General features: G+C 36.6%; 3 protein-coding genes and 1 long non-coding RNA gene across 8 annotated transcripts; 1 reads left to right on the forward strand and 3 right to left on the reverse strand.

Moving 5' to 3' along the window:
• Positions 1-1,824: 1,824 nt before the first annotated feature.
• On the reverse strand, positions 1,825-3,633 carry LOC116169960 (probable E3 SUMO-protein ligase RNF212). The gene is made up of 6 exons (XM_031486173.1): positions 3,488-3,633; positions 2,881-3,425; positions 2,704-2,828; positions 2,508-2,654; positions 2,258-2,464; positions 1,825-2,206 (listed from the first exon to the last, which is right to left on the reverse strand). Exons 2-6 carry the CDS (start codon positions 2,993-2,995, stop codon positions 2,075-2,077), a joined length of 726 nt encoding a protein of 241 aa, XP_031342033.1. The 5' UTR covers positions 2,996-3,425; positions 3,488-3,633; the 3' UTR covers positions 1,825-2,074.
• Positions 3,634-4,673: 1,040 nt separating this feature from the next.
• LOC116168729 (malignant T-cell-amplified sequence 1 homolog) lies at positions 4,674-5,679 on the reverse strand. Its single transcript, XM_031484683.1, has 6 exons — positions 5,557-5,679; positions 5,353-5,505; positions 5,207-5,307; positions 5,027-5,160; positions 4,911-4,978; positions 4,674-4,862 (listed from the first exon to the last, which is right to left on the reverse strand). Exons 1-6 carry the CDS (start codon positions 5,565-5,567, stop codon positions 4,781-4,783), a joined length of 549 nt encoding a protein of 182 aa, XP_031340543.1. The 5' UTR covers positions 5,568-5,679; the 3' UTR covers positions 4,674-4,780.
• Positions 5,680-6,538: 859 nt separating this feature from the next.
• On the forward strand, positions 6,539-15,842 carry LOC116168368 (eukaryotic translation initiation factor 4 gamma 2-like). Of its 5 annotated transcripts, none has more exons than XM_031484164.1 (7): positions 6,539-6,670; positions 8,828-9,056; positions 9,098-9,792; positions 14,255-14,535; positions 14,593-14,855; positions 15,021-15,192; positions 15,252-15,841. In XM_031484164.1, the coding sequence occupies exons 2-7, from the start codon at positions 9,015-9,017 to the stop codon at positions 15,824-15,826; spliced, it is 2,028 nt and encodes a 675-aa protein (XP_031340024.1). In that variant the 5' UTR covers positions 6,539-6,670; positions 8,828-9,014; the 3' UTR covers positions 15,827-15,841. The 5 variants fall into 5 exon arrangements, with proteins under 5 accessions (XP_031340024.1, XP_031340025.1, XP_031340023.1 ...); XM_031484165.1 differs by having other exon boundaries at positions 6,541-6,674; XM_031484163.1 differs by having other exon boundaries at positions 6,633-6,736.
• Positions 6,541-7,151, reverse strand: LOC116168370. The gene is made up of 3 exons (XR_004144750.1): positions 7,030-7,151; positions 6,840-6,974; positions 6,541-6,649 (listed from the first exon to the last, which is right to left on the reverse strand). It is a non-coding gene; the product is annotated as an uncharacterized LOC116168370 (long non-coding RNA).
• Positions 15,843-19,991: the final 4,149 nt, after the last annotated feature.

Consider the following 19,991-nt stretch of genomic DNA (forward strand, 5'->3'; position numbering starts at 1 on the left):
CATCCACATGTGCACTTGCAATATTATGTTCTGAATAAGTGGTACTTGGGGTCATTTCTGGTTAGTAGATGACCAATGTATGTTCTGGACAAGGAAGTGACGTCACACCAATAAGAGAAGAGTTCGTGACGTCACAGCCAATCAGAGACGGCACGCCCTTCTCTTTCAGGTTCGTAAAACGGTCCAACATAGCTGTTGAACCGGGTGGAAAAGCTCTTGGGCCCTTTCACGAACCTGTTGAACCAGCCATTGAATCGCTTTACGAACCTGAAAGGGAGGGGCGTAGGAGGGCGTGAACGGCTGTGACTTCATGAACTCGTCTCTTATTGGTGTGACGTCACTTCCTGGTCCAGAACATGCATTGATCATCTACTCTGGTTGGTGGCGGTCTGGCAAGTTTACAGTGGAAAACATTTCAGGTCTTCAACATTGTCAAGTTCGATGATACCTTCATACAGTTTCACAAGAAATTTCTCTCCAACGTCAACGATTTTGGATAGAGTTGCCTCTGGATCAATAGTAGGGAATGCAATACCGGGATTGCGAGATCCCGCACATAAATGGAGCGGGATCCCGCGAGATTTGCGGGACTGAGGAAATTTGTCGACCAAGGGGACGACTCTGCTTTGTTAATGAAACACATAACGGAGAAATTATTTTTAAAATTATTGTTAAACTTTTTTCGTTAAAAATGTACTGTGATTTTTGAGGCACTTTAGAAGTTCACCTTTTTGTGCTTTACAGGTGATTTTTTTGAGTTCCAAGTTAGGCTAAAGGTACTTTTTTGTTGAATACTTATTGTGATAATTATCGATTTATTTTAATACGGAAGTTAACCGCACGAAATTGCTTATTTGCCAATTTATTTAAAATTTTGCGGGATCCCGCGGGATTAACATCTAACGATCCCGCAAATACCGGGATAGAGATCTTGCTGCGGGATTGCCAATTTCGAAAAAAAATTGAAAGAGCTGTAACTTTTGAACTAGTAGCCCAATCTTGAAACTGTTTGAAATTATGGATTCTAAAGGCCACATTCGATAAGAAAATTTTTTTCCGGGTCGATCTGGGACAATTTTTTTTTCGGAGCTCAAAAAAAGGCAGTGTATAACCTTCCTTTTTTACCAAAAATCGACTACCCCAAAATTTCTCGGGAAAACACTTTTTCTTATTAATTTGGCTGCGTAGAATCCAAATCAATTCGTACTTTTTCGATCAGACTTCTTAATCAAAAGTTATATAGACCAATTTCGAAAAAAAAAACTCAAAGGGCTGTAACTTTTGAACTAGTAGCCCAATCTTGGTACTGTTTGAAATTATGGATTCTACAGGCCACATTCGATAAGAAAATTTTTTTTCCGGGTCGATCTGAGACAATTTTTTTTTCGGCGCTCAAAAAAAGGCAGTGTAACCTTCCTTTTTACCAAAAATCGACTACACCAAAATACTTTCAAATTCGAATACTTTTGAAAGTATTCGAATACATTCTAAAGTATTTGAATACTTTTCAATGTAATTGTTTCTAGTATTCGCTTGTGCTGGACGTAAAAGTATTCTGTCCAGCTCTGCCCTCGAACGCGGAAGATGACCAGATCAGACTGAATGCTGTCATGCCACCCTCTATGATCGTCAGGCGTAGATTACAGAGGAACGTTTCTAATGAAAGGTGAGTTTACAGTAGATTTTTCGCATCTTAATAATGAGTTCTGACCATAATAATTAATACTCCTATTTAATTAGCTACTTCCATTATTATTAAAAATGCCAACCCTTCCAACACACCCTTCATTACACAAACAACAATATAATAATAATAATAACAGATTTTGTTGAAATTTCTTTTATTTGCCTCTGTGCGTCCCTACATTTCATCAAGTTGATTCAGATAAAGAGTGACATATAATACAAACTCAAAAAGTATAGTGAAATATTGTCGTAAATTGCATAAAACTTAATGTGATACCTACACCTACTTCCAAAACAAAAATTAATTAATTAAACCTAAAGTTAAATTAAATTCATGATGTAACACAAACAACGTAATAATCATAGATCGTGTGGGTCGCAGCTGGATTTACTTCTTTAGGTTTCGAATCGGCATCATTACTGGGTGAATTCTACCCCTTAACGGTCTTCGATCGAAACAACTCTCGGACGAATCATCAGCCACTGACGATGCGGAGGGTGTCATGAAGGTTTGTCGGGGCTGAAAAACATTCATCAACCTATCTAGATATCTCGGTATGGAAATTCTTACATTAAACGGTCGATGCGCGTTCATGCGAGCTCCGATATGCGAAGCATTTGTCCAAGGTGTCGTCGATTGAGGGAATAGCGTGGGGTTGCTTCCGAGAGCATTCGGCTGAATGGAAAAAATCGATGAGGACGCCGAACAATCGGATGTAGGAAATATCGGAGGTCTGTTCGGTACCGATTTGTTTCCAGATGCGGCTTTCAGCATATTCTGCAAAGGTAACCTTAAAAATTAAGCTTTCAATTGAAATTACCTGTAGCTGCAAATGAAGCGAGGCATTCTCTCGTTTTAAGTCGTGTAGCGCTCCGTAACATTTAACCATTTCTCCTTTTACAAATTTACACTTGTTCTTCAAGTTTTTTATAATTATAGTCTTGTTTTGGTCTTGAAATTTGGATATCTGCAACACGAGCTGTAAGTAACACGATTTTACCATGTATTTTCTGAACCTGTTTCGCTTGGTCCACACTATAGCTTAGTGGACGAAAGAATGGTAGCATTTCCGGGTTGAGGTTGTTATTTATCGGTATTAACTGAGCAGGTGATTTGCATACTGCACATTTTGTCTTATCATCTGCAAGGACAAGAAAATGGAACTTTATACAGAATTAATTGGGCATAGGTACCTGATTTTGCTGTGCAAGGTTCACATTTCATATGTCCACATGTTGTCACGTAAAAAGATACATTCGGACTGTATCTTAATAAACACAAATTGCAGTTAACAATAAATTCGGCCATTTTTGCAAAATTTGCTCAAAAATGACTTAAGGTTGAGACGCCAATTTAAAAATTCGAAAACTGAGTTGGTAGACCTGCGATTGAATTCGAAATTTATTCAAAAATTCTTGTCAAAGTGGAAAGCATTTGCAATTTTGAATAAGTTAATTTTGGCATAAATTAGATAATCGACTGCGGAATTACTTCCCATTTCTCGGCACCGCGTAAATAAAATATAAATATACCAATCGGAAAGTTTGTAGTTGGTAGCACTGGTTTCAATTTAAAATACTGTAGATTTAAAATTATCATAACCTCGATAACCTCCAAAATAGTGCCATAGTGATCAAGACGGAATAATGAATTTATGCGATTTGAAAATGCGAACTCCTGCGCCTTTTCGAAAATGATATTTCTCGGTTTTTTGGTCATGGCTTCGATATTTGTGGAACTACAAATGAACGGGAAAAATTAATCAGCATGTAATTCTGAATATCTTTGCCCATCTCTTACGGTTTACGAGATAGTGAACATGAAACTCGCCCTGTATAAAACTCTTCTGTAGGTAGCCTGGTTTGTAGGCAACACATCATGCTCAATGAACAGAAAACATTTATTTTTGCAATTCGTAACTTCTTATGCATAGGAGTTTATTTAAAGCCCTTGGAAGAACAAGGAACTGTTTGAAATTATGGATTCTACAGCCCACATTCTATAAGAATTTTTTTTTCCGGGTGGATCTGAGACAATTTTTTTTTCGGGGCTCAAAAAAAAGCAGTGTATAACCTTCCTTTTTTACCAAAAATCGACTACACCAAAATTTCTCGGGAAAACACTTTTTCTTATTAATTTGGGTGCGTAGAATCCAAATCAATTCGTACTTTTTCGATCAGACTTCTTAATCAAAAGTTATAGACTAGAAATTCAATAGCAATAAAAGAGTGTAAAATTGGTCGCCCTTGTTTTTTGCTGCCTGAGAAGCCTATTCGTAAATACACCTCTGGTGGACCACATGTGCTCCGTATTTTCTGTAGCAATGCCTAAACATAGGCGACTGTGCTATCAGGGGGATTTCCTCAGACATGCATAGCATTAAACAGGAGGTGAATGCTGGAGCAGTATTCTTCCCCCTCAGGATCCTACTTGCCTTCCTGATTTTACCCATCCTTAGAAAGTTCTCAGTTGGATGAATAGCCATCCTCCCTGTAGTCAGGGATGTTACAGGAATGAAACACGTTGACAATTTCCTTATCTCTACATTTACAAGCTACCATTATGAAATTTTTCATCTAAACAAGGAAATGCAACAGTCATGTACTTTTTCTTTTATTTTTTTATCCCTGTATTCTTAGTAGCTTTTTTTGTGCCTAACTAAGAACTTTGTAATTATCGATGATTCTTTTTCACATTTTTAATTTTGATGTTTGTCAACGACTATCACGTAGGGCAGGGGGGGAAGATAATGTCTATGCTCGCAATATTAAGTTCTCATATGTCGATACATGCAGTATTGGTTTTGTAGAAAATATAATTTGATATTTGTCTGTCCCAAGATAACCGAATTAATTACATAGTTTGATGGTCTCAGTATTGATGTTAATTGATGACAAAATAATGCCCATCAAGTTACATAAACTCTTGCTGAATTCCAGGAATTTTTTTATTAAAAATACTTTACAAGGAAATTCAAAGTTTCGTATACTACAGAAACAACAACTTGCAGTTTTTATTTTACAACGTCGATATTACAAAATAATTCAAAGCTTCAAAAGCAAAGAGCATCAAATGTAGAACATCACAAACAGCTTACTTAATAGGTTTCATTTGCCACAGCCCGTCATTTAAATAGTGAATGTTTTCTATTCCGATGCCCTTGTTAATTTTTGCACTGAAAATGACACCTTGTACAAAAGTACTAGAGAATTAGAATACATACATATCCGCCGTAGAAAGGGCAGTCATTCCTATAGCTAAGGCATGTTGTTTTCCTTCTGCCATCACAGCCTAAAATAAAAGAGTTACCATTTGATAGAAGTGAAGCATGGTACGTACCACAATTGTTCCTTTTTCTGCTTCAACCATTTCCGCACCCGGAGATGTGAGCCCCGGACACATAATATTAGCTCCACTAAGAACGAACCTAATCGCACCTTTATCCACTTGTTCCATCGGCAGAAAGAAAGGGTCTAAAATGACAACTTTGCAAAGCACGCAAACGCGACATCTACTCACACTTGTGAAGTAAGCGTAAAGTCGGCATCCAGGCGCCTTCCCGATGTCTGAAAAACAGTAACTCGCCCGCGCTATTTATTATAATTTCTATATGATCGTGACTAAAACGGACCCGTTAATATTTATTTAATGGAGGTTGTCGTTACCATTTCACTATCCTCATCGCATCCTTCTTTGGCAAAATTGAATCTAATAGACCGTCTAAGTTGGGATAAAGTTCGACAAGTTTCGAGCGGATGCCTTTTTGTATCGACGATTTTAGCTGCAATATGCTGGAGACGCTTTCCTTCTCGTCAAATCTGAAAGGGGGAATTTAAATTTGAGTCACAGTTTTCGTCGGTTTTACGTACTTTTTAAACATTTTGGTACAAATCTTAATTCCGAAATGGGTTATTGAGGTTAAGTTACAATGGAATTTTGCGCTGTTGCCAACTCGTAACTGTCACCCTTGGTTTCATACTGCTTTCCATTTGGGTGCGTGAAGCTCTGGTGCAGTTCGTTCGGAGCAGCTCATTTCGCAAATTGTTCATTTTTAACACATTTGAACATTCACAGTACGTAAATAACCACAAAAATGTTACAAGCCCCAAGCAAATAGGTGGTGCATGAGGGGTCAAGGGAAATCCAATTTCGGGCGCGTCAGAGCTCGAAGCTTTCTTAAAAGGAACACAGGGCATCGTGCACGGTACAGCTTAGAGCTCCTCTTTCACTAAAATGGAAAGCAGTATTGGAGAGCTATGATGATTTATCGAACTTTTTGCACGGGGGCTGTTCTACGAGCCCAATGCTGTGCAGGTGGTAGTTGAAGCTATGTAGGGCAGTCTCCAGTACTGCATTCCTTTTGTATGCCAGGTTGATGGGCCATAAGATCTCCCCTTACCTTTCTCCAGCTTTGGGGAAAGCCTTAACAAGTTTTTGTGAGCACCTAAAGGTGTTTTAGATGCTTTTAAAATTTGCTTCTCCCTATTAAAAATTCCAGCCCTAAAAGGGCTTTTTACTGAAGTCGTTGACGGAAAGTTTAAGAGATTTAAGCGCCTTTAAAGGTCCTCAAGAGCTTTTACAACTCATGACCATTTCCAAACACTTAAGAAGAATGCATACGGGCATTGATACGGGTTTCGTCACGTTCCTGGAAACTGTATCGATTAAAAGAAGACGTGACAACACCGCTCAACGGTAAAGTTTGACGCGCTAAGGTTGGCAGACAGTCAAACAGACGTCAAATTAAAGACTAATTTTTTTCGTGATTAATTAAGTTTGTGTACAATTTTCTTTTACAATTTTTTTCTCGAAATTTTTATATAACTTTTTACTCGTAATTGCCGATAACGAGACGAGCGAATTGAACGTTTTAAATCCGTTTTAGTTCTTCGATCCATCAGTGTTCCCCCGAAGGCGATCGTGACCGAACGCAAGTATCCAGCTACGACAGCGCCAGTGTTTCTGCAAACAAGTAAAGGTCCTGTAAGTGAGTTTTTACAATTATTTTTTTTACATTTTATTGTGTTAAAATCAGGCTAAGGACTGAGGGTATGTGCCATTTATGTTTAGAGATTAACCGGGGTTCGTTTTACGTATTTGAAAATCGGGATAGTTGGTGTTTAGCGTCCGAGTAAAAATCTTTTGTGACTACCTACGGGTTCACGTCCTTACTTCTCCAACATGCCCATTATTTTATACTTGGCAACGGAATTATTCGCAAACTGACCCCGGTTTTTCATTTGGGGGACTGTTCGTCGCAGGCGATTGCAACGTGTCCGTGCCGTTTCTAAAAATTCCATCGATTAATAACGCCTTGGGAATTTCTAGGAATTTTTGTTTACGTTCTCAGGTAATCAGCTTGTGAATGGGCGATCTTTGTTGCTTTAAGTAATTGAAATAAACGGTCGTCACGTGAAGAGTTTCGTTTTGTTGTGGCGAAATTAGTGTTTTCGGTCCCCTTGCATTTGCAGTAGTATCCCCGAGCTCTGATCGCTTCATTTCCAGTGTCCACTGGCCTTTTTTTACGTAGCGAACATTCGGCCGGAATGCTGTTGTAGGACCTTGAAATCCCTAATACACCGCCTATGAGGTCATCGACCTTAAACTCAATTGCTCTTGTTCAGTTGATGCGCGCATCCAAGTGCCGGAGATCTACAGGAAGTTGCATCTTGCACTTCTCGTACATCCTGGGAGCTCGAGGAGTCTCATAGCTTTCTTTTTTTTATCAAGGCCGACTACAACTCGCTTTGTGTCTTTTGAGGTGAGAAATCCTTTTAATTTCGCACGGCTCAATGATTTGTTTTACTTCATGGGAATATATGAATCACGTATCGCATTCCTAAATATTTGCGCAAGTAATGTAGCTGTCGTTTGACTTGCATTATTATCCCTTCTCCTGATAATGCCGTGATTATTAAACTCGTGGAATTTGATTACATTACATGGTGTAATTATCGGAATTTTCTACTTTGAACTGAAATTACACGCTCTATTACAGTTATTTTTGAAAATCAACAAATTACTTTGGCGACCTTCATTTGTTAGTATCTGTCGTTAAACCTTTTAGCGGCTCGCCAAAGTAAATTCACTAACCCGAGTCGCGGAGATTAACTATGAAGAAGAGAACCCATTGTCTTTAGTATTCCAATGCTAACAAAACCAGTTTTCTATTACCATAAAAGTCACTTTTTAGATTAAAGCCAGTTGAGAAGCTTTTTTTTTATCCCACTTCTGAATTTGTTAACCTTTTATTTATCAGTTTGTTAATAAATAAATAATTTTGTTGTTTGTCATGTTCCAATAAGCAAAGTTGGTATTCTGCCAAGAGATGTGTAGAAATTATCAGCCAACAATAGACTGCATGTTTCACTTAGTGTATGCAAAAACGTGCATTATGGATGGAGCAAATTCTATTCTGAGGATGCTAATTATTGCAAATAAATAAAATGTGTACTCATCCGTTCCATTTTTTTGATCTGCAGTGTCTCAAATTCAAGGGTGACACAGATGCTATTTCAAAGCCACCTTATATTCTTGTGTAAAATTTGCTTTATTGTCAATTTTAGGGTGGTAGCATTGAATACGGAACATGTGTGAATACGAGTGCATTTTGTTTTCAAAAATCTCTCAAAATAAAGTCGCAAAAAATACAAATTTGATTTCTTAGTCTTGTAGTGATAATCTGCATGGTTGAAATTAGTGATATACCTAAGTACGGGCATGAAGTTAAATTCGCTTTTTTTCAAAGACATTCGCTTTTGAGATAGTCCCAACCTAAATGGGAAAACAAAAAATAACTAGAAGGGGGCTGAAGTTACATTCGTTTGTTTTTTTAAATAAACGGCCTCCGAAAGTGATTGCACCGGGACCTATTTTCATCCCCCCAGAGCCGTTTTTTAGGGCTCTTTTCCAAAGAGGGGATGAAAGTAGGTCCCGGTGCCATCACTTTCAAAGGTCGTTTATTTAAAAAAAAAAGAATGTAACTTCAGCCCTGTTGTAGTTATTTTTTGTTTTTCCATTTAGGTTGGTACTATCCCAAAAGCGAATATCCTTAAAAAAAAAAGCGAATGTAACTTAAGGCCAGTGATATAAGTACAGTATGTAAAGTGACGTAGAGTGAAAATATAACCTTGATTGCAGCATACGAAGGCCTTCATTGTGTGACTGCATTGACCGGTTCGAGAGGAATTTTTCGGTTGCATTTGTTAACCCATCACAACGGAGAGCCCCAGGCAAACGGGGCCACAAGCTCGTGTTTCGGGGAAGGACAGTGCTCCCCCCGCCAAGCGACGCTGGGTCCCACCATCAACATTGCGCCATAAACAAGATGTTATTGTTACACCGGAATCCCGTAACGACCTCGTCTTTCGTAAGGTTCGCGGTATTCTTAACAAACTTACCCCAGAAAAGTTCCAGAAGCTGAGCGATGATATACTGCATACAGAATTAACTTCACATAATATACTTAAAGGTGTTATTTTGTTGATCTTCGAAAAGGCACTCGATGAGCCGAAATACTCGTCTATGTACGCACAGCTGTGCAAGCGGCTGTCAGAGGAAGCTCCTAACTTTGAGGAAAAGGGACCGTGCACATTCCGACTGCTCCTGCTTAATAAATGTAAGGCCGAATTCGAGAGTCGATCCGAACTGTTGGATAAACATGCTTGCGATCCTCTTTTGGACGAGGAAGAGCGTCGCCAGTTGGCAAAGCGCAAAATGTTGGGTAATATTAAATTTATCGGCGAACTGGGCAAATTGGAGATTCTATCGGAGGGTATCTTACATCGCTGCATACAAGAACTATTGGGTCCGCGACGAGGGGAGGATCCATCGGAAGATCTGGAATGTCTTAGTCAAATCATGCGCACGTGCGGTCGCATTTTGGACTCGGACAAGGGTAAAAAGTTGATGGATCAATATTTCGAACGCATGTCGTTATTGGCGGATAATATCGATTTACCACCGAGAATCAGATTCATGTTGAAGGATGTTATTGAATTGAGAAGAGACTGTTGGAGACCTCGAAAATCTGCAATCGTCGAAGGTCCCATGCCAATACATCAAATTCGACCAATTGATGACGATCGACTTAACTATCGTGCCAGGTGAGTGATCCCAACTTGACTCCTCCCACCGACAGAAAAAAAAATTATGACTAGTGCTCATTTGTTACCATATTCGAACATTTCTGAAGTGGGTGGAGCCAGCTTGACAATGCTGGACTGACCCAATAAAATCATGTCCTTATTTGCAACAACAGACAGAGATGCCAGATTTCACGATATTAAAAAAACCCAAACTTCAATACAGTTCACAGTCTTAACAAAACATAAGACTAAGTTAATTATACAAATTAAAGATGGAACTATTTCCAAAGACCAAAGAATAACAATAAATAAATAATATCGGAATTATTTCCATGTATTACTGTGTCCAATGGTGTGCGAGAAAAGCCCTGAAAGAAAGAAAAGCTTACAAAGCTTGTTCGGACATATTACCCCACACACTGGCGGTCGAAAATTAACATTTAATAATATTAGAATTACTTACAGTTTTTCGAATTAAATTTTGCGAATACGGACAAATCGTTTTTTAACTTTCCACAAACTTTGACTACTTCATTTGACGATAACTTAAATCTTTTATTAAGATTACTTAATTTATTCTAAGTACACACTTCATTTTGAAACCGACGAACTGCGTCTTGAATGAAACCCGAAAAATTAGCGTAAATAAAAATACACGCTTTTTTTAACGTCGTGAAAACTAACAGTCTCGTTTTTACGTTGATTTCCGTATTTAAAGGAAACCCCACTTACGCCGAAATAACGCGCACATTTTATAACCCCCGCATCGAACAGCGATAAGAACACGTGCGTTAATTCGTCCTCTTTATCGCAGACGACCAAACTATTTAACGCTTTTTATACATTTGAAAATTATGTTATTTATTGTAAAAGTGATCTGTGATATTTTTGTATTTGTATATTTTGTATTTTTTTATTTGCTGGTATTATTTAGTGTATGACAAGTGTAAGTGAAGCATCATATGAGCACAATAAAATATTATTATTATTATTATTTAACATGCAATTTCACGTTTTACAAACACAAATCTAATTAAACAATTTACAAAAGCAATAAAAAACACAAATTCAAATGCAATACTTTGTGCTCATTCGTAAATGATTGTCCAGATCTTTACTTGAGTTGATCGTATACAGGGTGTCCCATCATTGTGGTGTTTAGATCGAAAAAAACGTCCACGTAACGTTCCTTACACAAGAATATTTGTTATTGTTGTTTCAGGTGTACAGCATAGGGCAGATGATAATTCACATCCTTGACTTGGAAACGTAGCCATATCAATTTAATCTTTAAATTACAACTTCAAATAATATACATGTCACCATAACAATATGACAAAACAATTTCATGGGCTACTAGATTGATTTATTGTTAAATTTAATATTGTCCATAATTTCTTAACTATTGAGTTTAGGAAAAAGTGTATAAGGACATTTCGAGTTAAATTTTACCAATGAATGTGGTGTCCATCAAGTCACGGGACACCCTGTATGCATAAGGGTACTAAGGATTACATGCTATTTACAAAAATTCAATTGTTTTTGGTTACTCATTTGTTTTCTGAAATAAAAACAACTGAATGTTGCCTTATTATGGGAAATAAAATGCTAACAACTTGTATAATATGGAAACATTTTGTATACAGTCGTTATTTTAAGCGATATATATTATATTCCATACATAACGGGCACCCTGTATATATAGGATTTAATGTAAACCTAATAAAAAATTATCATATAGGTGGATCACAAATTCTGTATACAGGGTGATATAAATTCGTGGCTCACCATTGAGATCTCCGCAATGGTGAGAGATACATTGTAGGTTAAATGGGGGCACATGTGTCCCCTTTTGTGAGTAAAAAAACGCATTTGAAATGTTTGAACAATTTTGTTTTCATTTTCCTTAATTTGTTGGTTCACATTTCCAAGTTCCACAATATATTCAAATGTTGGTTGCATATGCTGCATGGTTTACCTATTCAGCGATCCTTACTTTTTCAATGACTATACCTCTCATCGTTGTGACATCTCCATTGCGAGCTACCCTGTACATTGCTTTTACTGTTGTCTCATTCTTTTGCATTTAACCATTTACATTCTTTAAACTGTCTATTTATGATATTTTTACTTAGAATCCAGTGGCGTAATAAAAAAAATTTTGGACCACCGTTTTTTCATAGTTTCTTGGTTCAAATCTCAGAAAAGGTGGTCCAACATTTTTTTGGATTACGCCTGTAGATTCTACGTAAAAATATCTAAAGTAAGCAGTTTTTTCTTCTATCTTACATGGGTAGTAAGATATGGTTCCAAAATGTCAAACTTTTTGTTTTCATTTATTTTGTTTATATTGACTTGTCAATAAAATATTGGAACTGTACTGTACATTTTCAATTTTTAAAATTAAAACAATAGCTTGACATACAAATTTTAATAAATATGTTTCAACTTATTTTTTTTTTAAACGTAATTGACGAAACGTCAAAATTTTAACGAAGATGCTGCTGCTTTGGAATTAATAAAAACTCTTTATTGGCCGTTTTAACTTTGACCCATATAACTTTCCAGCTATAAAGAATCATTTTGTGTGAATATTCTAAAAAATTCTAAAAAAAACTCTAAAATATCTAAAAACAAGTTGTAAATCAGCACAGCATATGCATGATTAAAGCGCATTTTTGGTAATGCAGGTCAGTATTTTATTAGCGAAGTTTAAAATTATTGATCTCACGAGTAATTTTGGCTGCGTTAAATAATTAATTTTATTTAATTTCAATTGAGGGTACGTCTTCATTTTGTAAAACAAATCACAAAGTAAATAAGTTTTTTAAAGTCACTAGATATACCTAGAAAGTACCGCAATCATCCGCCATTTTTGGGCAAATTTTCTGCCAACTTAAAAAAATTGACAAATAAAATATGAATAGCTGTCATTTTTTATAACCTAACTTCATAGTACTGTCATATTCTATTCGCGAAAATCACCAACCAATAGATGGCGTTGAGACATGCAAAGAATTTGAAATAGGAGTGAACAACAAAAACTTTTACTACGGTTCCTATACGTTCGCGTGATTGTTTACTTTTGCATTTTCGTTCCATTTGCTTATTTCATTGTGTTCAACCCTTAGAGGAGACAGTCTTTATCAAGACTATTGTTAAATGCACGTATTGGAGTATAAGTAAGTATCAAAATTGAAATATAATAATGATAATTATTTGTTTACTACATACAAACATATATTTACTTATGGGCTTTCCGATCTGCAATTTAATCTTCCACTGCTTTCGAAAAGTTAAATCCTCGGGAAATTTGTGTAGAGATACCTCATTTTCACAATATGTTGAACACTTTGGAACTGAACAAATTTTGGGAGATTTTATACACTTATTTTTATGAACGTTTTGCATTTTAAAAACTAATTTGAAACCTAACTAAAAGTGAAGTCAAACAGGGTCAAGTTATAGCACAAACCCAAAAGTCAAACAGGGTCAAGTTATAGCACAAACCCAAACAGATTCAAATTATTTAAATTTTGATAAATATATAAGGCACGGGAAATAACACTTCTCACAAAATGTATATATGCAACAACACGACGGTGTTTATAAACAAATACATGAATAAATTATTTAGTAAACTGAGTACGTATTCCACAAATAAACACGGTATTAAATGGGAATATTTTTGTTGTTCACTTTAAAAACGCTTACAAAAAATTATAATAGATGTCGCCCAATTCGTGATTTTCGCGAATAAAAATATATACAGATAAGTCCAAACAGGTGGAACAATCCCTAACATTAAAGTTACTAGAATCTGGTAACTTCCGCCATTTTTGGACAAAAATCATGCGTTCTCTCTCTAACACACGAGCCCAATGGATTGCGGTACTTTCTATATTTAGTGACTTTAAAGTTTTTATACTGGTAGCGCTATCTAACGGTAAAATTATTGCACCTCCGAAACCCATATCAAAATAGACTAGTGCCTACACATCTACACTATAGCAGAAAGCTTTTAGTGAAAATTTGAATTCTCTAGCTATTGTAGTTGTGGAGATCTCACGCGGACAGCCGGCCTGCCAGCCATAACGAATGTAATAGCGTATTTTTTTCAAAAATGCGCTAAAAATTCTAGAGAGCTCTACAAAATCCTAGTAGTGTACACCAAAATTCTACAGTGATTATCCCCTCGGGGCAGCCACTTCAAATTTTGTGTACATTACAATTCTAAAAAAATTCTAAAAATTGTATAAAATAATAATTGTGTGTGTATGTGCGTTCGGAAAAATTCTAGAAAATTGCAGAAGAGTTCTAGAAAATTCTGCAAAATGCTAGTAAGGTATACCAAAATTCTAATTTTTCCCTCTGGATATGTTAACAAATTAGCACTAATTTTTTGAATACCTCAAATTTTTCTTGTGTTGGTGGGGGTGCACTTTTTTTTCAAATTGGTGACGGGACGTTTCTTCTTTAGGAATGAACGTATTCAAGAACAAAGGGACCAGGATAGATCCGAGCTGTTCCGTCATCCCATGAAAACACGAAGTGGTATAGATAATATGCTAATGGGGCTCACGTTAAGCTCACCTAGCACCAATCTTATTTCTGCTCATTCTTTCAGTCCTAACGGCTTCGGTAGCCAAAGAGACGGCGGTTTCAGGCCCCACAACAACCAACGCTCCGGTTTCGGGTATAATAATCAACGCGGACAGTATAAGCACAACCAAACTAACACCAACAACCAATTTAACACACGTGAGTACCGGATTCTCGGGGGAATTACATCGTTTTGTAACCAATTTCTTTCTCCAGAATCGAGTAAAGATCTTGCGCCACGTTTTAAAAAGAATTTAATTGTCCCGCACGAAGAAGATCTCGGCGAATTACAGTTACGACCCTCCATGATATTTAACAAAGCGTCGATGAAAAGTAGCAACATCATGAATAATCGATCGACTGAGCCGCAATTGCAAACTCCAAGTAGCAATAAGCAAACGCCGACGGCTCTACTAAAGGAAGCACTGCCGATTAAACAAGCGTCTGTGGAGAAACCGAAACAAGGGAAAAAGGATAAGGTACGTAATATGTTGGATAAATTAAAAGTGGTTACCAATTCTGAGAAAATCGTGTATTTTAAAGGAAAAAATTATCTGAATTAACAAACCAACATTTTGGGCAAAAATTCTGAATTATTGAAAAATGTTTGTGTAGTGGTTTTCATGTTTTATGTGTTTGTGTAGGGTCCAACCAAAGAAGAACTGTTAAAAAAGCACATCGCAATGTTGGAAGAGTATTTCAAAGGCGACATAGATATCATTCAAGCTGTCGACTCGTACAAAGAATATAAAATACCGGACAAGTTTGCCAAGGACATTATCGTTTCCGCTCTCACTACATCACTAGATAAAACTGGTACGTGAATCCGTCCCCCTTCATTAATGTGATCCATTCTTACGGACAGACTCTTTCAGAATCAGACCGAGAAAAAACGATTCAATACCTGGCGCGATTACGCAAAGAAAACGCAATAAACGCCAACCTAATACACGACTCCCTGAAGATCGTGTGCAACAAAGTGGAGGAACGGGAAAACGAAATCACAAAAGTCACTTCGGCCACTGCCATTTTACTAGCGATCGCCGTAACGGAAAATTTAATATCGCTCACCGACGTCGCCGCCCTCACCGACAACGGCACCTACTATCCGCTCTTCGTTCTGGTTTTGCAACATCTGCACAAGGTGTTGGGAAAATCTCCCCTAACCGATTTATTTAATATTAGTAAGGTAAATTTGTTGTCGCAACTGCCAGAGACCGACAAGACAAAGATGAGACTGGCCGAAATTTTGGAAGAGCGCGATCTCACCTTCCTCTATCCGCCGCTGAAGATCCAAGCCGAACTGAGCAAACAGCTGCACGCGGATCCGAATCCTCAGCAGTTCTACAAGTGGATTAAGGATAATCTCGATCCCGCCAACTTTACGGATCCCGGATTTATAAATGCGCTAATGACTGTTCTTCTCAAGTACATAACTCAGGTAGAGTGACTGCTTCGGCTAAGAGTACTAAATGTGTACACGTGTTCTCTTTTTATATTATGGAATTAACCAACGGGGGGCAGTACCAATGAAATTTCAGTTTTTGATTATACAGGGTGTTCCTAAATATGATGTATAAGGTGGCCAAATAAGAATGCGAGGTACTGTATTTGGGATCCTGTCCATCGTAGAGGCTTGCGGTAAGAAAATTTATTACTAAAACTGCCACGAGAAAAACCTGGAAAATATTTTTAAGTTTCTGAAATGGCCGCTAGGGGGCGTAACTGCACTCTGGAATCTAAAAAAGTGATTTTTCTGAGAATTCCTCTATATTAACCTAACAAAAAAACACCCAGTCTTTGAAGACGACGATAATCTGAACTTTTTGTTTGACAATTTTTCCTGTATCTCTAAAAATGAAGTGGTGGGGGGTATTCAAAGGTTTCTGTAAAGAACACCCTGTATCTTCGAAACGACTGAGCCGATTTTAACAAACTCGGGTTAATTATAATAATAATAATAATCTTTATTTAGTAAAAAACAATTTCATATTGTAATACCGGGTGATTCATTAGAAGTGATGATCGCTTGAATTTCGCGCGTAAGGTTTTAGTATTTTTTGCATTATTAGATTGACGGTTTGAATTTGGTTAGTAATTTTTTTCTGTCATGACTGTCACTTAAGAAACCAGTGTCGCCGTTAATTGTTGTGTGCTATTTGCGGTTTATTACTTTTTCCATTTTGAACAATTTTTAGAGTTGATGCACTAAAATATGTAAGAAACATGACTGTATGTAGTGTTAGTTTATAATTTGTGGTAAAACAGAAGCAGTATTTGTAGGTTATAAATAAGTGAACGATTTACTGAAAGCACGATGATACACCACTGCAATTAAATAAATGATCATCAGTTAGTACCAACTTCAAAATTTTGTTGATTTGCGGGAAATTCAAATTGTCCTCACTTCTAATGAATCACCCGGTACATCGTCGTCACAATTGAAAAGAGTTATTCTTCGGCTACAAATATTAAGTTTTGTTAGTTTCATATATCGCCGCTTGAGGGCTTTTTTCGACATTCCGACAGAAATGGTTAATTTTCTCAAAAAAATTAAATGCACTGGTTCGATTTTTTTTCATGAAAAAGTAGCTAAATGATGTCTAAACAAGCTCCCGAAAACCGCATCTCGATATCTTGTTCCTAACCTAAAATTTAGGCCAAAGAAAATTTTATACCCTCAAAATTTTATTTTTTTAAGATAATTTTTCCGGAATTATTTTTATTATATCATTTGTGACCCTAAGGTGTATCGATTTAAAAAAGGAAGTTTTTAATGCCGCCGTAAATGCTCGAAATACTGGCCATCACGAATATATATATATATATATTGATAGCTGTTAAGTTGTTACCTCCGGTACGTTCAGCAGGCGACCTAACCTCCACAACTCCAGATTGTGTTATGACCCATCTTTTATCAAAATTACTCTTTATAGACCCCCCTTAATAACAATCCCTAAAGAGGGGTATCAATTTCTTTGATTAGAACATATATATATTTTCTGTATCAAGTATACCAACTTCACCAACTTCCTTCCGTATATTCATGCAGTCTATGTATCGTTTCCACCTCCGGCAATGTTGCCACGTTTATGGAGGGAGCAACCGGCACTATATATCAAAGGATATATTTTTATCGAGGGGTAAACCGCGATGGGAAATCAGTGTACACGTTTGAGGAAATCTATGGGAAATCATAGGAATTCCGGAGGAACTCCTAGGAAAGCTAAGAATTCCAAGGAATTCCATGTGTATTCAGGAGGAATTCCAAGGAAATCACAGGAACTCCGAGGAAATCAAGGGAACTCTAAAGAAATCAAAGGAACTCGTGCTGCATTTTATTATTTAATTTGGTCTTAACTAATTTTTTTATTTGTTTATGGTATTTTTCTCATTTAATAATGAGTTTTTCTCATTGCAAATAGGTCTATTAAAATATAAAATAGTGTTTCGTCTAAGGTCGTGTCTTTATCCGTCCGTCCGTCCGTCCGCTAACTTTGCGACGGTACTAGTTCTTTATCTTAGGAGCTATTGTTCTACTTTTTTCGCTATTTGGTTCGTTATGGTGTCGAGTCTTGTACCAAGGAAGGAATTTTTTCTGTACCGCTTACAAAAAAAGTTATTGTAAAAAAACAAAAAAACCGTTTTTTACATGTTCCATAATTTTACCCTTTTGCCGTTTATCAACGATCCTAGAGATCGTTTATAATTCTGTATTGCTATCTGTCGCCTGCCGGTTGGTCTCTCCGTCTGTTCCTTTGTCTGTCCGTGTGAACGATAACTTTGTTTAGAAATGTTCGATCGCTTTTACATCTCCGTGAGTTATGAACTGAATTGCATGAAATTCAATATGGGCATAGATTTATCCAAAAGGCAATGCCAAAAGTTGAATCGAATCGATTCAAAATTCACAGTGCCCTTTTCGCATCTCGACCATAAACCGAATTGCAAACTTTTTTACTTATAAAAGTATTTGAATGAAATTTGATACATAGGCACTATAAAGGAAAATCAAACGCCAATTTCAAAATTTGGTTTTGCGCATGCGCAGTGCCAACTTTTTTATTTATGGAAGAATTTAAACGAAATTTGATACATAGGCACTTGGAATAAAGGAAAATCAAACGCCAATTTCAAAATTTGGTTTTGCGCATGCGCAGTGCCAACTTATTTATTTATGGAAGAATTTAAACGAAATTTGATACATAGGCACTTGGGATAAAGGAAAATCAAACGCCAATTTCAAAATTTGGTTTTGCGCATGCGCAGTGCCAACTTTTTTTATCTATGGAAGCATTTAAGTGAAATTTGATACTTTGGCGCTTGGAACAAAGGAAAATCTAACATTAGTTTCAAAATTTAGGTTTGCGCATGCGCAGTTCCAATTTTCTTATTTAGAAAAGCATTGAAATGAAATTCTTCTCATAAACTGAAATTGAAGTAGCACGTCAACAATGGATTGCCCATGTGCAACGCTATCTTTCATATTTGTGGCGGGATTTTTACGATTTTAACAGAAGTTGCATCTTACAAATGGGAAATGAATGCAAGTGGAAATGCGCTTTATGTAAATCGTTTACGATTACTTTTTAACTTGACACATGACACTTTTATATTTTTTTTATGGTTTTACCTCGGGTTTTACTTACCAGGAAATTGTTAAATCAACGGAATAACAATGAAATAATTAAAAAACTTTAAAAAATCAGAGGAACTCACATGAACTCCAAAAGAAAATCGAGGGAACTCCAAGGAAATCAGAGGTATTTCGTGAAAGTTGGAGGAACTCGGAGGAAATCAGGGAAACTCCGAAGAAATCAAATGAACTCTGAAGAACTCGAAGGAACTCAGAGGAAATCTAATATTTATAGGAAATCAGTGTACAAAATTTGGGTTGCGGTTTACCCGATTTTTATTTATACATGTGATTTATCATAATAAGACACATCTCCTTGCTTATGCTAGAAAAAATAAATAGCTTTACTGATTGGATTTTATGTTTATTGCAGTGTTGTAACTGTGTCCAAGATAAGGATGTCTACCATGGGGTTCTCGGACACCATAGAAGACACAAAAATGGTCAAATTGAGGAAAAGTTACTCAATTAAAAAATTTACATGCTGTAAAGACCGCCAGAAAATTCTCCTTACTTCCGAAGATATGCCAGAAAACCGCAATCAGCCGATTTTTTATTGATGTTATTTGAACAGATTAAAAAACGCTTATTCATTGCCACTATTAGAGTACAAGAAACCGTTGAGAGAGTTAAACAGAAGCAATGAGAACGTGTTTTTGTTTTTTTTTATATCTGTTCAAATAATGTCAGCAAAAAATACAAAACGAAATCGGCAAATTTTGGTTTTTCTGGCATTTCGTCGGAAGTAATCTGAATATTCTGGTTTCTTTACAGCACGATAACTCTTTAATTGTGCAACTTTTTTCTAATTTGGCCATAGTCGTATCATCTATGGTTTCGGAAATCGGAATCGGAACGTTTGGTAGGTGTAAAGCGTGTATGTTTTGGGACACATCTGATTATGTCTACCATGAAGAGCCCTACTCTAACTACTAAGATTGTTCGAGATAAATTAAAGTACACTAATACAGTCGAAAAG

This window comes from Photinus pyralis, unplaced genomic scaffold (assembly GCF_008802855.1).
Source record: "Photinus pyralis isolate 1611_PpyrPB1 unplaced genomic scaffold, Ppyr1.3 Ppyr1.4_LG4, whole genome shotgun sequence".
In the NCBI taxonomy this organism is placed as follows: domain Eukaryota; kingdom Metazoa; phylum Arthropoda; class Insecta; order Coleoptera; family Lampyridae; genus Photinus; species Photinus pyralis.

Excerpts from the sequence above, each read along its gene's own strand:
- LOC116168368 (XM_031484162.1), top strand. The coding sequence starts at position 8,374 with ATGGTTGAAATTAGTGATATACCTAA. Across the intron at positions 9,057-9,097 it reads CCGTAACGACCTCGTCTTTC|TTCCAGAAGCTGAGCGATGA; the intron begins GTAAGGTTCGCG and ends ACCCCAGAAAAG. Across the intron at positions 15,193-15,251 it reads TACATCACTAGATAAAACTG|AATCAGACCGAGAAAAAACG; the intron begins GTACGTGAATCC and ends AGACTCTTTCAG.
- LOC116169960 (XM_031486173.1), bottom strand. The coding sequence starts at position 2,995 with ATGGCCGAATTTATTGTTAACTGCAATTTGTGTTTATTAAGATACAGT. Across the intron at positions 2,655-2,703 it reads GTGTGGACCAAGCGAAACAG|ATATCCAAATTTCAAGACCA; the intron begins GTTCAGAAAATA and ends CTCGTGTTGCAG. Across the intron at positions 2,207-2,257 it reads ACGCGCATCGACCGTTTAAT|CCCCGACAAACCTTCATGAC; the intron begins GTAAGAATTTCC and ends AATGTTTTTCAG.
- LOC116168729 (XM_031484683.1), bottom strand. Across the intron at positions 5,308-5,352 it reads GCGATGAGGATAGTGAAATG|TCACGATCATATAGAAATTA; the intron begins GTAACGACAACC and ends GGTCCGTTTTAG. Across the intron at positions 4,863-4,910 it reads GCCCTTTCTACGGCGGATAT|TGCAAAAATTAACAAGGGCA; the intron begins GTATGTATTCTA and ends TGTCATTTTCAG.